The 17,082-nt window shown below is 42.8% G+C and overlaps 1 protein-coding gene across 2 annotated transcripts in view; it reads right to left on the bottom strand.

The window, feature by feature from the left end:
• RANBP3 (RAN binding protein 3) overlaps positions 1–17,082 on the bottom strand; it is a 387,515-nt gene that overhangs the window by 245,462 nt on the left and 124,971 nt on the right. For both annotated transcript variants that reach the window (XR_015302612.1, XM_086947244.1), the window contains exons 6-7: positions 4,217–4,282; positions 741–833 (exon numbers count right to left, since the gene is read on the bottom strand). Coding sequence is in view for 1 of the 2 variants with exons in the window: in XM_086947244.1 (XP_086803370.1) it covers positions 741–833; positions 4,217–4,282 (159 nt within the window). In the remaining variant the exon portion in view is untranslated. The remainder of the gene's footprint in view (positions 1–740; positions 834–4,216; positions 4,283–17,082) is intronic.

Here is a 17,082-nt window from a genome sequence, read left to right as displayed (position 1 = left end):
GCGAGAACAAGAGGTGGTTTCGAACCAGAGTTCTAGGGAACATGTCGGAACCACATGGTGGAGAAAAAACAAATAATCTAACAATGTTGCCCATGCCTGTTACCGGTAATTGGTGGAGAAGAAAGACCACTTGAACACGTCCAAGCCCAGCACTAGATGGCTGAAGAATACACAGCATGTATAGCTATAGCTACATATGCCACAAACCATGTTTTTCCTAGTTTGAATAATGGGAAAGTGCTTCTTGATTGACCAAAGAATATATTTAAGCTTCAGCAGTTGAAGGAATTCTCTTCTGTTGTGGTTGAATTTTCTAATATCCACAAAAAATAAATTTTTGTTTACGATATTTTTAGATTTGTGGACCATGCAGTCTGGGCTAGGCAAAGATTAACGAAAATATATATATGCCTATAAAAGAATGTGTATTTCCTTGGTGCGGTTCTAAAATAGCAGAGGCACTCATAATAGATTGGAATGAGAAATTCCTTTGATGGTGGCGAAACAATGCACAAGAAAGCTTCAACATTTAATCAACTTTTCAAGAAAGCCCCACAGATTATAATAATAATAGGTTAATCCATTTACTGAGATGCTTTTAAATCTTAACACTCACATGCATCCATGACATCACCACAGCAACATTTTATTAAGGCCCTAAATGTGTAAGTTCCTTGTCGCATACGAGCTACAAATTTTATCCTTGATATGCAAGTAATTTCATAATGAAAGTTACTTACCTGTAGGAGAGAAAGACTTGGGCTGGGGAGCCTGCAATAACGCTGGACGCAGAACACTTCTTTGTTGTTCTTTCGGTTTCTGGCTTGGAAGGCCTATGCAAGTTATTTGATGGAAAATTAAAAATGTTTAACCACACATGCACAATGCTCCAATTCTCTAGGAACTTTGATCTTACTCTTTCAGGTATCATTTTCAAAAGCATTATTAAGATACTTATTAAAAAGGGTGATAATTACATTTATCACATTATCCGGTAAAAGGAAAAGCTAAGGTGTACCTTAACGGATGAAAATTACAAGTCAGAATTAGCAGAGAATAGGTAGTAGAGTTTCTTCGTGGCACTTCAAAAGATACATTTAAAACATCTACTGAACATTATTAGGCAATAGATGCACTCATTTCCACATGATGTTATGGAAAGACATGGAAGATGATGTACATACTATAGGAATCCAGTAACCAGGCTACCAAATTCAGTAACGTTAAAGTCTGTTGCAATAAAATGACCTGAGGTCCATAAAATACTGATGGAAATTTGTGACCCACCAGTGACTTGGCCATTCCAAGACTTTAAAAAATAAACTGGTCATTACTCATTCATATCAGTTTATTGGTCTGAGTTGGTAGTAAAATGGAGACATATGTCTATTTTCAATGAAACCTTTCTGCATGTTTCCTGCTATATAGACAAAAGAATTTGGCATTTTGCATTTTCTCCCACTGCGAATAAGTCTAAAGCTCAATGATCCATCAACTGAAATCTAGATGGTGTAGCTCCTCTTTGGGTGCATTAAAGGGCCAGTGAGGTTTTTTTTTTAATTTTTATTTTTTAAGGGCAGCCTTTCAAACCGATTTCCTTTTTTCAGATTCTTTTCTTGGTGCAAGGGAATTAGAATGAATATACTTGAAGCATGCTCTACGTTAATTTCTAAATCTACCTTCAAAAAGAAAAGAAAAAATTAAGGGACCACTGGATATGCAATTGTGAAGGGACTCCGTGAATTGGCAGAAACCTTTACTGCTTATGAATACTAATAAAGATCCCATGCTGAACTGAAGAGAAGTAATGCCAATTGTGGATGACCTTAGAGGGTAAGCAACGCTTCTTCAGGTAACAATGAACAAACACCGGTGCTAAGCTTAGTAAAAAGCAGTGACTTTGACTTACCATAAAACATTTGGATTAGAACTTTTCAGAGTGGGAGAATTTGCTGCTTTTCGTAGATGTAGCTCCCAAAGAGTTTACTATACACCAGTTGACCATATGGCTTGTTGTTTTAGTGAGCATGTGTTCCTGGGACTGTGTGAATCGCCATGCCTTTGATAACGTTATTCTAACCGTCAAAGGAAATTAAACATTTAACAGCCACCATGCTTTTCAGGATGAATTTGCATTCATTCTTTTTGCTTCTTCCAAGAAGATGAACAAAAACAAAAAAAACAGGATGCTGCCTTATAAGGACAAATATGTATGAATAGAAAGGATAGCCGAGCAGTGGATGGTCAATGCCACTTTTGAGCAGGCCTGTTGAGGGTATTTACCCTAGTTAACTTTATTATAGGTCCTCTCTATATAGAAACGGAATACAGTCTTTACAACTCAGTTAAGTGGAAATGATCTCTTCCACAATGCCAGACTTTGGAAATGATACAGACATAGACTAACAAGTTGTATATCTGTTAAGAAGATTTGGGTCAACAATGGGACAGGTTACTTTCCCAATCAGGTGTTTCTCCTTGTAGAAAGTGTCCCTTTTTGTCATGATCACCCACACTTTTTGCTCATCAATACTGATGTTTTTGACTGGAAGCCTGCTAACCAGGCACCAGCGCCAATTCTCTTTCCCTAAATCAAGGTAACAGATACAATTGGAATACACTGGGATACCCCTGTAACTCCCTTGTAAGTGGTACCTTTGTTACCTAGGGCATGGGTACCACAGAGGGTCCCTAATGTCTTATGCAACTCTGAGGGACCACCATACTAAATTAAATGCAGACTGCCATTGCAGGCTGCGTGACAGTGCAAACACGACATGGCACAGAACCCTGTGTGCCATGCCCAAGTCACTGTATATGATATATATGTATGCCACCCCTACAGCAGGCCATGCAGAACTAAGGCAGAGTGCTTTATATCCTATGTGAGGACCTATCTGCATGAGCAGATATGGCCATGTGATGTCTATTTCAATAGCTAGATATTGCAAGTGAACTAGAAGGCCAACTTAATGAAATGAAGGGGTTTTGTAAAGCGCGGCTGCTGCCCGAGGGAGTCCAAGCGCTAAGTAGAGGGAATAGAACTCTGAGGGACGGGGGGAGAGATCCAGGTGGGGAGCTAATTTCTGAAGAGAAATGTTTTTAACTCTTCACGGAAGGACGAGAGAATAGGGTTGGACCTTAGTGAGAAGGGAAGGGAGTTCCATAATTTAGCAGTGTTGAGCGTGAAGGACCTGCCTCCTGCTCTGGGCCTTTTGACTTAAGGTATGTACTGGGCACTGGTCAAAGCGAGTTACCCAGCTGCATAATGACTTCAATGAAACATATGGTGTTTGGTATCATACACCTTGTATTAATAAACTCACATTGATTCCAGTGATGGATTTAGTAATACATAAGAGGTGCACCCTGAAAACCTACCAGCTACTGGTCTGTTGACGGACTAGTTTTCACCAGCCTGCCACCAGAGACACGTTTCTGACCTTACAAGAGTGAGGGCAATTGGCTCTCCGGAGGTTCAAAACAAAGACTGCTGGTGAAGAGGGTGTTTACTCCCCCTCCCACAGGATGACTTGCAGATTAGCATTCCAAGGCAGGGGAGCTTCAAAGAGCCCGCTGCCTTTGGTATGAGACTCTTGCTTCCCTCACAGGAGAGGATGCCTTTGTCCTCTGGCTCCTAGACAGGCAAGAAAATTAGCTATGCAGGAGGCGCGTTGTACTGCCTGGCGGGACACATTTTTAGGGTGACCAACTGAAAGGGTACACACCATTAGAAATTCCACCATATTGTGTGTGGTGGAATTAGGAATTTTGGGTCAGGGTGATGCCGACTCCCCTAATGAAGTGGTCATCTAGGGGGTGTAGTGACCCCAGAGGAGAGTAGCCCCTCACTCCCATTAACATCCCTATATTGAGTATTTAGGGGACCCCCTGATACCACGACTTCAGATTTCGGACCAAAAGGAGTGGACAAAGAAGAAGACTGCTGACCTGAGAACTGAGGAGCATGACTGACTTGCCGCCAACCCTGCGGCCTACCTGCTGCACCCGAACCTCATGGAGCAACTGACTCGCCCTGCCGCTCAGAGGGCTACCAGTGCCTCGCAAACTGCCACAGAAACTCCCTTGGTACACAAATAAGTTAGCATTCATGAATAAAAGGGAAAAAATATTACGTAAAAACAGGAAGGCAACAATGCTGAATAACTAGCATCTCCACTATAGGGGATTTCTAGTAAAGAAACTAATATCTCACCTGCACTGGGTGCCTGGCCATGAATAAGTAATGGAGGTTTTAACCGAAATACACTGCTCTTTTCTTCTGGAAACGAAATGAAAACATTAGATACTCAGTGACAGATTGCATTAAATGAAACATGTGAGAATAAACACCATGCCCTTGAAACTGTGTACTGCAAATACTTAAAATGGTTCACTTTACATTCAAAGCCAGCTACTTTTTATGAAAGAAATGGGGAGGAGTATGTTTTTCATTATATTAAAATAATGGATAGATTTATTTTGATCGGTGGCAATCATCAGCATGATTTAACTGAAACCAAGACTGAAATCAAGCATACAAGAAATATTGTCCAGAAGGAAACAGACCTTCACATATCCACATTAGCTGCCAGCCTTTTTTAGGAGCATCATTTACAAATACTGACTGACTTAGTAACAACCAGTAATTGTACAGCTAGGTAAGTAGCCACTGGGACAAGGCAGCATGCTATTGTCTCTTGACTGGGCAGTTGTGCGCTTTAGAAACTTCATGTGGATTGTGAAAACCAAAACAAGTATGAAAGCTTAGTCAACACTTTAGTGTTAAAACAAAATCTGATACATTGTACAGGAGCTGCATCCATTTTAAGAGGCTGATAACACTGTATTCAACTGCCAATTAGGCTTTGAATTACTTACAGGTTGATTTTCTTTAATGACTGTGAAAAGCTAACAAAAAATTATAAGAAATGTAACCAAATAACCATAACAAATATCACATGACTAGGCCTGGATGTGAGGATCTTTGGCCAAAATAAAAGTTAACAGATTCAATTACAGTGCATTTTGGGGTCCTAGAGAAACTAGAATCTTTTAAAGTAACAATACAGAAACACCACTTCTATGATGAAGATGATGCTTAACTGTCATTTCTTTTTTCATATTCACAGTTAGAAATAGAAATGGAGCTTAAATAGTGTAGTTTGTTTTTAAGCTTCATTAACTTTTACTTGGCCGTAACAAAATATCAAACAGAAGTTGTGAAAATATCCTTTTCCAGGAAAACAAAAAAAGCCCCTAAGCTAATAGTATACAACTTTCACTCATGAAAACTAGCTACTTTCCGCTGCCACATTAACTGTCTTTGATGTGGACCCTTGCCACTGTTTTGTTTTTCAGCTACCTTAAACCTATATAAATATCATAGACCACATTTAAATATAATAAAGATTAAGTACATTTTAGACCAACATTTCAACAATAATGAAAAGGGCCACTGCAGGTTCACTAGGTTATTTTTTTCTTTACTTTGAAGAAGTTATATTATATATATTTTTTAATTATTTTTTAGATTTTTGAATAACTGTCCATGCAACATTACTGCTGCTTATAAACTATTTTGCAGGCAAAATAGCACCGTAAAGGTGATTTTAAAACATCACCTGGAATGACAAAACAGACTATAGCAAAGCAAATGTGTCAGGTCCTGACAAGAAGGAGCTCAACCCGCCCCAAACGAATGCAATTGCATTAACAAATTAAATACAGTAAAGAGGAAAGCAGGGATCAGCACACCAGCCCAGATACCTGAGTGGGCTGCTTTTTAAGACGGTGTACATAAGTAAAATGCTGCTGCTAACAAAGAAGAGAGCCAGTTACTGAAGTGGGTTGACCAACTGCCACCATGTTGTGGTGAGAGGAAACAAAATATACAAGAAACTCCAACAAACTAATGGATGGAGATAACCAACAGAAAAGCCCTGTATACATAGAGAAGTATTTTTATCCTGAGTTTTTTGGGGGACATTAAAATGGACAAATGTCTAATGTGGCACCTTGACTAGACATACAAGAAAAAGCCCTAGAGAGATCTATAAGCTTGCACTGTATTTTTCTTTTTTTAATTGGGAGTTTATTTTTTTTGAACTTTTTTCCCCTTCATTGACTTAACTGACATCCTTTCACTTTAAACTCAAACTCATTTTACTCAAAGCACCAGATGTGCACCCTGCATTCTCTTTACAGGGCAAAAACAATGAAGTATGGTTTAATGGTATCCTTCCTGAAGTCCAACAACTCTTACAGCACAATTCTTGGACTGCCTCTCTCAACCTGGTTTCCCTCCTGCTGATACCCTGTTTGCTTGTTCTCACAGTTAGAGTTGAGCGGCCTTCACATGGTGTTGATGGGTGACCGAAGAATTCCCAGACAATGGAGTCCTGGGATGGTCTTGCCTGCTTCATCCATCAAAAACTTAGATTGATGTCAATTCTCAAATTGTCCGCAGATATCCACAAAAGACTGAGTAAGTCCTGCCCGCACTGCTAGGCATGCCAGGACTGCGGTCTCCTCACTTGAGCGGACCATGCATTCATTAAAAAAAATTTAGTTAGGGATGACCAATTCCCACGACCCTATTCTTTTTTTATTTTTTTAGAGTAAACAGAACTCTGGCGTTAATTATTTAATTTAGTCTTTTTAAAATTTTTGTACAGCTTCCTAATGCGCCTACAGTCCGCAAACCTTATTTCAAGCCTGGGGACACATCAGATGGCAGCGAAACTCCATTGTAGTTTCATGGTCCACAGACATCCAACAGGGAGTCCCAGGACTTGAAAACCAGTTCATTGACTATTTTAGGTGCATGTAATCCAAGGTCCACACATGTAGTCCGGGAACAACTGCTTTTTTATTTAAATTTTTATATCAATTAGAGGTCCGCTGAGGGACTCTTAACTGTGTTCTGGTGGTTGGAATGTGAACTCCAATTCCCTTTAAATGTTTTTTTTTTTTTAACTCTTGGCGTTTCTCAAGACGTCCTGGAATGGCATCTAAAAGGGATGTTTTCTTGTCGTTAGTCAATCATAGCTCATTGGGTCTGCAGACTGACCTTTATTCTGTGATTCCAGAAAAGCGAAATGGGGAAAAAAGGTTAATTCGGTTTAAAAGGAGGCCTCCATTTCTTGAAAATTGATAAATGAACATCTGGGGACCTTGTAACTGACACAGACTAAAATGGCAAAGATCTACAAAAGTGTTAATCTTTTCAAGCCTGCTCAGAAACATTATTAGAAATGTGAATATATCAAAACTACTGAACAGATTTATAACCATCCAACAAAAGCATGCTTTTGAAGTAAAATTCCACTTTCATTCACTCAGAAGCGGAGGAATTCGGCATGAGGAAATTTTTCTGTGGGAGCTAAAATGGGGCATCATTTCTTCTACAGCAATATCTTCCAAAGTTGGAGATCTGGGGGTTGAACTCAGACCAATGTGCCATTAAAACTGAGTGGGCGAAGTGACCTCCCGCCTGACCCGCAGGTTTTCTGAACATATGACCACCAAGGGTATCCAGGCGCTGGGGGGGCTGTCGGGGAGATTAAGTGAGCTATTGCCCAGAGTCACATGATGCCGAGCTGAGCTGCTGGCGGTGACTGAACCGTAAGCCCTGCGCTCCGGATTCAGCCCGGTGCGCCACACCTCTCCCATTTGAACAGAAGTGCAGCTGTTCTAGGATGCTTAAACCCAGTGGAATGAGCCCACAGTCCTTCAGAGAGCTGCTTAATAGCCAGTACGTCGCAGGTCTTAATAGAGAGGACTATCCACCTTTAATAAGGTCATGTGTTGCATACTCTTGCCTCTATTTGAGCAGAGAAACCCACAAAAGGCTGCTCACACAAGCACCTTTAAGGTCAAGTCTATGAAGCATGTCCTACTTGTTTTAGGAGTGAAGTGGAACAAAAAATGCTGGCAGAATAATAATCGATTAGCCAAAGTAGAAGGAAGTCACGACCTTTGAAAGAGAGGCCCACTCCAGGTCTCAGTACAAGATTATGCAGAAAGAAGGCTGTACAATTCACTCACACGACATGCATACATTATGGAAACGAGAAAGACTGCCTTTAGAATTCAGAGATTAAAGGACAGCTGTGCAAAGGCTGGAAGGGAGGTCACAAGAGAAACATCAAGGAAGTTTAGATCCACACAGTCATAACAAAGAGTTTGGGTGGAAACGAGGAGAGTCAAACTCTTTATAAAACACATTGCAACCTGTAAATTAAAGATGGTTCACCAGGTTAAAACTGAAAGGATGAAAGAGCAAAAACAATCTTTCACTGTGCATGCAACAAGATTGTGTAGGGCCAACAAAAGAATAAATAAAAGAACATCTAAAAAGCCTAGCTTTGGGTTGGGGTCTGGACATCACATGAGGCACCAAATGAATCCTACAGCCCAGCTATGACAGTCCCTGTGGAATTCCCTACAGAAGGCAGGATGACATCCACCACCATAGTCAGCAAGTCAAACACATTCAGCTGCTGCCGCTCAATCTCCATGCAAGGAGATTTAGTTTGCCAAACTTTGTTGCAGGTCCTTGCCCTGAGGTGGAGGCTCGATTGGATGGCAAAGGCTTCAGAGTTCTATGTAGCAGACGCTCCTGGCCCAGTCCCCGGCACGAAGAATGACTTTATATGTGAATGAGGAAAGTCTCAGTGACCATAACAGCTTAAGGGTTACCCTTTTGGGCCATGGAACCTCAATAGCCCCAGGTGGTAAATGTACAACCGATATAGTGCCTACTAGACCAAAGGGCCTTAGGGTTAAATGGACCAGTACAAATTCCAAAATTAAGCAGATGGAGGTTGTCACCCAATGCAAGAATCAAATTAGTTATTGTCTGGATGATGATAGTGATTCTGGCTATTTAATAGAATGTTTTGTATCTCTGAATGTTATTATTGAGGGTATTTTTACTAAGTCCACGTCAGCAAATAGTAGTCAAAAGCAGGGGTGGTTTGACAAAACATGTATCGTCGCCCTCCGCAAACTAAAGAAAGCGCTGGGCACTAAACCACGCGTTAAGACTGTGATACAACACCTCAGGGCTAGTTATAAATTAGCCATTACTAAAAGGAAAAGGGTTTTACAGTCTGAGGCGTGGGACAAGCTGAGGGAGGCTGCTGAGACTAAAAACAGCAAACTCTATTGGGAAACGATAAATAGTCCGTTTCTCAGTAGAGAAAATGTTCCAGAACTGACCTCATATGTGGCATGTAGCGACTGGGTTAATCATTTCTCTAAAATATTTAACCCTGAAGGGCCAACATCTGAATTACCACCACCAGATATAAATCCATGGCTGCCCCTTTCGTTGGCTATAACATTGGAAGAATGTCAGGAAGCAATTTCTTTGAGTAAAGGAGGCAAGGCACCTGGCCCCGACGGGGTCCCGCTGGATTTATATAAAGATGAAATAGCGTTATGGGCTCCCATTTTGACAAGGATTTTTAATTGTGCGGCTGAAAATGAATTCCCTTCTACCTGGGGTCAATCGATTATCATCCCTTTACATAAGAAGGGCGATAAGTCAGAGGCCTCTAATTATCGCCCAATTTCATTATTGGATGCCTCTGTGAAGGTGATGAGCAGGATCTTGCTAAAGAGGCTAGAAGACTGGGCAACTGATTTTAACATTCTAACTAAAGTCCAATACGGTTTCCGCAAAGGTCTGGGTACACTGGACCAATGTGTAAACCTGGACCTTTTAATCAGTAAATATACTGTGGCCAAAAGTGGCAACCTCTTTTTATGTTTTGCTGATTTGAGCAGCGCATTTGATTTGGTTAACCATAGTATTCTCTGGGAGGTTCTGCTTGATGCAGGGGCACCAAGGGAAATAGTGTATTTTTTAGCCAGACTATACGAAAAACTCTCATGTAAAGTCCGCTATGGCACCCTTGGCGAATGTACCCCGTTCTTTAAAGTGTCTAGGGGCATTCGTCAGGGTTGTGTTTTAGCCCCGCTTTTATTTTCCCTTTTTATTAATGGTGTAGACCGATCCCTGACCAATATTTTATCAGATGCCCCCCTGATTGGCGGTAAACCTGTCCCGCTGTTACTCTATGCGGATGACGCGGTTCTTTTATCTCGAACACAGTTGGGCCTACAGCGCCTTATTGATAATTTCACGCAGTTTATACAAGCTAGGCAGCTTCGTGTGAATAAAACTAAGACATATGTAATGACATGTGGTCAGGCAGCCAAGCAGGTAAAACATACCTTCTTCCTAGATAAGGAAAAGCTGACCTCTGTTAAATCTTTTTGTTATTTGGGAATAACATATAGTAACAGTGGGTCCTGGAATGCGGAATTTGATGCCGTAAAAACTAAAATGTTACGGTCCACCAGTAGCATTTTTCGTTTTGCCTCTAAACTCGGCTCACGAAGTATCTATGATATGATGAACATATATAATGTATGTTGTGTTTCCTCTGCTCTGTATGGGGCAGGGGTGTGGGGTCACTGTGAGGGTATTCTCTTGCAGAAGGAGGAAAACAAGTTTCTAAGGAGGCTATTATGCGTTCCTCCCTCCGCCTCCATACAGTTGATCCATGACGAAGTTGGGATCGAGTATATCTCTGACTTAGCAGCAGTTCGGCCACTTTTATTGTGGCGATCTATTTGGGCTAAGTCGGAGACTCGATTCACTCAGGATATTATCCTTGATTGTATAGGTTTGGATCGTTCCTCACGGGTATTATGGTTAAGATACATCCACCATTGGTATCTACTTTTGTTCAACATTAACGTGTTTCGTGAGCCGGAAAAGGCTGTATCCATTACAAAAAAAGAAATTAAGATAACGTTCCTTAAATTTCGTAAGGCTGAGCGAGATAAAGTTGTTGGAAACCTTGCTACTTTGAAATTCTACAAAGATTTAAATTTAGCTCCTGGATTACAATCCTATCTTGTGTCTGTGACCCGCCCCTCTCACCAGTATGTTTTAACACGGGTCAGATTGGGTATTGTGCACCACTTGGTTGCTTTTCCGATCACAAAGACTAGTTCAAACACACCTTGTCCATGTGACGGTATTTCGCGTCAGAGTAGTTGCCATTTTTTACTTTTGTGTAAATTTTATCAGCATTTTAGGCTTAAATACCTTAAACCAATCTTTATCAAATACAACATCCGTACCACACAAACAGCATTGATAATTTTATCCTTACTAGCGAACGAGGAGATTTGCTTCTTCTTGGCTACTTTCATTTTAAATGTACAGCTGCCAGGAAAAGTATTGTATTTTAAAAATTGTTTACTGACCTGTCTGTACTTGTGCTATACAGCTGCCAGGGTTATCTACGATGAAAATGATCCCTGTCTGTATATATATGTTTTATTTCTCCCTGAATTTTATATCAATGTCTGTATTAAGGTATTTATACAGTGTTTCACAGTATTGAATGATTATTTAACAATTTTTTTTATATATAGTTCCCAGTAAAGGCCTAGTAAGTAATTTCTACTGACTCCTAGGTAGTCAATGTATGAATGTCGTGTATTTTATAAGATCATGTCGGCCTATAGAGGCATGTTTATTTTCTACCTGCTGCACTTCAGTTTTTTCCCCTTTTCAGGAAAAATTAATTGTGATTTTTAAATACTTTAATTGTGCTTTGCTTGTATGATTTGTATGTACAAATCGAATAAAAGCTTTGAAATGAAATGACTTGGGCTTGATCTTCCTCAGACTTCGAGGCTGAAGAGGTAGTAGTGTAAATGGTACAGGAATCCAACCCCATCTAGCTGAAATTAGTATCTTAATGAGTGGCTTGGGGGAAACTCAAGTACACAGAACTGGTGATACTGCGCGTTCTCTGCAGTGTCTTCAGTGTAAATCTAGCAAAGAAACCCTGCCCAGTCTCAGGATAAGGACTGGTGGCCAGGAAGATGCTTTGCTGGTTGGGCTACCTCCAGAAGCATAGCACCTCCCGGCACAGGATTCGAGGACCCTACTATACCCCAAGTATTGAATGGATGACTAGCACCAGCCTGATGGGCGACAGAAAGACTTTCACGGCTAGACACATCACCCTGGACTCCAGCCCCCACTACCTTCCCCGGCCCCGTGTTACATACATCAGCTTCCTGCAGTTGAGGCACAATTTGGATCCTGTCTTTTCTCTGGGGTCTTCATTCCAAGGCACACTGAAGAAATGTTTGAACCGTCTGAAAACTTGACAATTGGCATGGAAGAAAAGAAAATGACAGTAGCATGTAGGAGTGGCGCTGATGTGTCCCCATTTCATCACTTCCAAGTGGTACAGAGTCACTGCAGTGTTGCACAGTGTTACGTGTCGCATGGACGAGAAATTCTCCAGATGCAATGTGACACCTGGGGATGTTCTAAAGGTGAGGAATCTGCAGTAAGAATTAATAATGAACAGATACTGAGGTTCAACGCTTATTTTTGCTTCCAACAAACAATGTACCAACCAACTTATTCAAACGGTTTCTCTGCATCTTGATTAGCCTCTTTCGATCATCCAAGTTACGTAGCTTTCACTACTATGTTGTATATTGCTTTATAAAACCACTGAATAATAATAACAATAATAGTCGCATTTGTAGAGCGCCTGGTTACACTGGGCCAGTGTGTCCCAGCGCTATGGTACCAGCTTAACTCAGCAACAACAGGGGACCTACAACTAAAATTATACAGCAAGGAACAAATGGGTCTTCAGTCCTTTCCGAAAAATAGACTCAGAGCACTCCAACCGGAGACTCTGAGGAAGTGTGTTTCACAGCTGTGCGGCCATTATAGCGAAAGGAGCGGCCACCCATCCTTGCTTTCTTGATGATGAGAACACACACCTTTCCCGACCCACTAGATCTTAAATGTCTGGTTGGTGCATAGGGAATTAATAAATCAGGAAAGTACGAGGGCCCCTTCCTTTGTATAATCCGGTGGCTAACGCACAGGGCCTTAAACTGTACTCTCTCCCAAAATAGAAGCCAGTGTAGGAAGGCCAGAGCCCTTTTTGCTGAGGCTCTCTTTGGAAGCATAAGAACCAGTCTTGCTGCTGCATTCTGGATGCACTGAAATCTCTGCATGCATTTGGCAGCTTCACCCAGATACAGAAGGTTGCCATAATCCAGACGAGAGGTCACTAAAGCGTGCACCATAGTCTTCCTCGATGCCGTGGGAAGAACGTCTAAAGTTTTCCGTAGACCCCGTAAAATTCCACAACAGGCGCCTGCCACCCGCCTGGTATGGTAGTCAAAAGAAAGCTTGTTATCCACCCATACCCCAAAGTTCTTAGCCTTGTTCACAAGGCGTGGGGGTAGGACCTAGAGTCTGGGGCCACCATGCTGACGACCACACTTATGGAGTCTTCCCTATGACCAGCACCTCAGTCTTGTTGCCATTCAATTTCAAAACAACAGTTGATGGACAGAATGCAGAACAATGTCATACATTCACCCCAGTAGAGATCTGGGCCTATACCGTCGTTTTTTTGCACTCTACACCACCCCAGTTCAGACATGGCCCGTGTTTTGCTGTTCACCCTATGTGGGAAGGGTATGCCCAGACGTGGGTCCCGTGCTCACTAAGCCACTGGAGTCAAGCTATCCTGGCTGAAGACGGCTGATAGCCAGAAACCGGTCCTCGGAAGCTTGTTTCCGGTCCAGGAAAGACATGGCTTGGCAGTTAGGGCTGGACTGTTCCCATGAGGCACAGGGTCAGACTGATTTGCATATAGCCATGTCTGAACTGGGGTGGCAGAGTGGGCTAAAGAACGGTGATGGATTAAACCCAGATCTTTTGAATTGGGTGTGAGTGTTTGATTGATTCAGATGCTCCGTCCATCACCACCCCCTTTTGTACCGCTGGGATGGAATACTCTCCCTTGGCTCTTGGACAGCAGGTCCGGACGGCAAGGCAACCTCTGGGGTGAACTTCGGAGAGTTGGAGAAGGTCTGGGTACCACCACTGGTGCGGCCACTCCAGAGCTATCAGTATCATCCTGGAGTTGGTCTTGTAAAATTTGGTTATCACCACTGGAATGAGAGGTAGTGGGGAAAGGCATAGAGCAAGTTCTGGGACCAGCTTATCAGTAGAGCATTACCGATTGAACCTGGTTGAGGAAACCTGGATGCGTAGACGGGGCATTTGGCGTTTGTTGCGTCTGCGAACAAGTCTATGTCTGGAAAGCCCCAGCGTTGAAAAATGCCTTGAGCAACGTTGTTGTTGAGCACCCAGTCGTGCGCCTCTACAAACTCTCTGCTGAGGAAGTCTGCCTGGATATTTAGGACACCCGGCACGTGGACTGCCTTGATGGTTCGACGTCTTGCCAGTAACCACTTCCAAATTGCTTGCGCCTCCTGGGACAGAATTCTGGACCTGGTGCCTCCCTGCTTGTTCAGGTAAAACATTGTCATGGTGTTGTCTGTCTGAACTAAGGAGAGTTGTATCTCACAGACGGGAAGAAGGATTTGAGAGCTAGCTAGGCTGCCCTAAGTTCCAGGAAATTGATATGGTAACCCTTCTTTGTGTCCGACTACGCACGTGGAGGTGATCCATATGGGCAGCCCAGCCCTGCAGGGAGGCGTCAGTCACAATAGTTTGCGTTGGAGTCTCTTGGTGAAAGGGAACACCCTGCAGTAGATTTGATCTCTTTTTCCACCATCTGATGGAGTCCTTGGCCGACTGGGGAAGGGAAATCCGATCCTCCCACTTCCCTGAAGCCTGTGCCCACTGGTCCTCCAGAGCCTGCTGAAGAGGATGCATGTGCAATCGAGCATTGGGGACAATGAAGTTGCACAAGGCCATGGACCCCAGGAGAGGGGACACTTGTCTGACCGAAGGGCGGAGAGTCTGTAGAAGCTCCTGAGACTTCTTCCTGATAGATGCGAATCTCTCCTCCGAAGGACACACGCTTCCTTCCACGGTGTCCAGCGACGATCCTAGGTAGTGAATGCTCTGAGTGGGGTTGAGAATCGATTTTTTTTTTAATGGACTCGTAGACCCAGTTTGTTCAGAATGTGGAGACTGTAAGACAGATGCGACTGAAGCAGAGATGGAGTGGAACTCTTCAGAAGCCAGTCGTCGAGGTATGGGTAAATGAACATTCCTTGTTTGCGCAGAAAAGCCGCCACCACTGCCATGCACTTTGAAAAGGTTCTTGGGGCTGACTTGAGTCCGAATGGCAGAACTCGAAACTGATAATGATGCCGAGCCACTTGGAAACGGAGAAACTTTCGATGCTTCCTGGACACTGGAATGTGGAAATAATCGTCCTGCAAATCTATGGAGCACATCCAGTCTCCTTGATGTAAATGGGGGAAGATCTGGTGTAGAGCCAGCATCCGGATCTTTTCTTTTCGTATGTATCTGTTTAAGATGCGAAGGTCCAGAATAGGCCGGTACTCCACAGAAGGACCTTTTTTCTCGACCAGGAAATAGCTAGCGTATATCCCCCCCTGGCGTCTCTGATGAACTGGGACATGTTCTATGGCTTCTTTTAACAGAACACTGTGTACCTCCTTTTGTAGGATGGAATGACACGAACTGAGTTCCCTCAGAGGAATTGAAGGAGGCGGGGGGTCTTGAAACGTAGTAGATCTCAATTTTCGACAATATTTAACACCCATTTGTCGCTTGTTATATTGTGCCACTCCTCCAGAAAACCAGCGATCCTTCCTCCTACCTGAGTGGACAACACGTTTAGAGAAAGTATCTCCTCATTGTCTCGTTGGCTGTTTTGAGGTAGAGGCCTGTTGTTTATTGTTGCCTCTTCCCCTGTCTGATCGTTTTTGTTGGAAATGAGACCTTTGCTGTTGTTGACCCTGCGACAACCACTGGTTCGATTGACCTTTTTGTTGGAACTGGAGTATCTCATTGGAGCGAAATCGCTTAAAGTCTTTCTTTTCCTCCAGACCTACCACTTTAACTGTGTCCAGTTCCGCTTTCATTTTTGTCATCTCTTCGTCTGCATGAGGACCGAAGAGAGAAGATACATTAAAGGTAAGTTAGTAATTTTTCACTGCACTTCAGGTTTAAGGCCAGTTGATCTCAGCCATGCAGAACGCCTTGAACAGATCCCGTGAGCGTATCCGTGAGCAGCTAAATCAGCCGCATCCCTTGAGGCGCTAATAACTTGATTAGCGACAAGACCTCCTTCTTCTAAGATTTTGCGAAAATCTTACTGATCTTCTTTAGGAAGCTTATCTACAAAACGACCCAGGGAATCCCATAAGGACCTGTCGTATCTTCCCAATAGAGCAGAGGCACTGGAAACCTTCGTGAAAGAGGCAGATGTGTTGCACATTTTCCTGCCCATGGAATCCATTACTTTGCTGTCTCTATCTGGAGGGGCTGAGGAGGAAGACATAGATGACTGAGTCTTCCTAGCCGCTGCCACAATAATAGAATCTGGAGGCGGATCAGAGCAAAGAAATAATGGATCCTGATCAGGGGCCTTATATTTCTTAGCTATTCGTGAAGGCACAGAACCCACTGTTGCAGGAGTTAGAAAAGTCTGAGTGGTAAGGTCAATAATGCCAGGAACAAGTGGGAGCAACGGTCTGGCTGATGAATGGTGATGCAGGGTCTCAAAGATTACTGAGGTAGACACAGTAGGAACCGACATCGTTATATTTAACTTGCTCAATCCTCGACATAACACCTTATTGAAGGTAGTGAGATCATCCACAGGTGAAACTTGTGATGGAGGTGTAGATGTACAAGTAGGAGAGTATTCTCTCATAGAGGTCTTAGTAGACTAGGTAGACCAGGTGCGAGGTCTTCATGGTCTTCTCTTGGTGAAGAATGAAAAGATCTAGATCTATCCCTTGAATGCCTATGACGGGATCGCAGAGAGCGTGATCTAGTCGGAGTTCTTCTTGAAGATACCACAGTGGGTGTCCTTGATCTTCGTGGAGATACCCAAGGTGTTTGAATTGGAGATTTTGACAGGCGGGAAGGAGAGTAGGTACGGGAGTAGTCCGAACCAGGACTACTAATAGACCTAGCTTTCTTCCGCCTAGGTTCTTCACCAACTTCTGGAGAGCCCTCCAGTGAAACCTGTACAATATGAAGTTCAGGTGACGAAG

Source organism: Lissotriton vulgaris, chromosome 12 (genome assembly GCF_964263255.1).
Source record: "Lissotriton vulgaris chromosome 12, aLisVul1.2, whole genome shotgun sequence".
Lineage (NCBI taxonomy): Eukaryota > Metazoa > Chordata > Amphibia > Caudata > Salamandridae > Lissotriton > Lissotriton vulgaris.
Note: the sequence above shows the minus strand (reverse complement) of the source record. Positions and strands in the feature narration are given on the sequence as shown.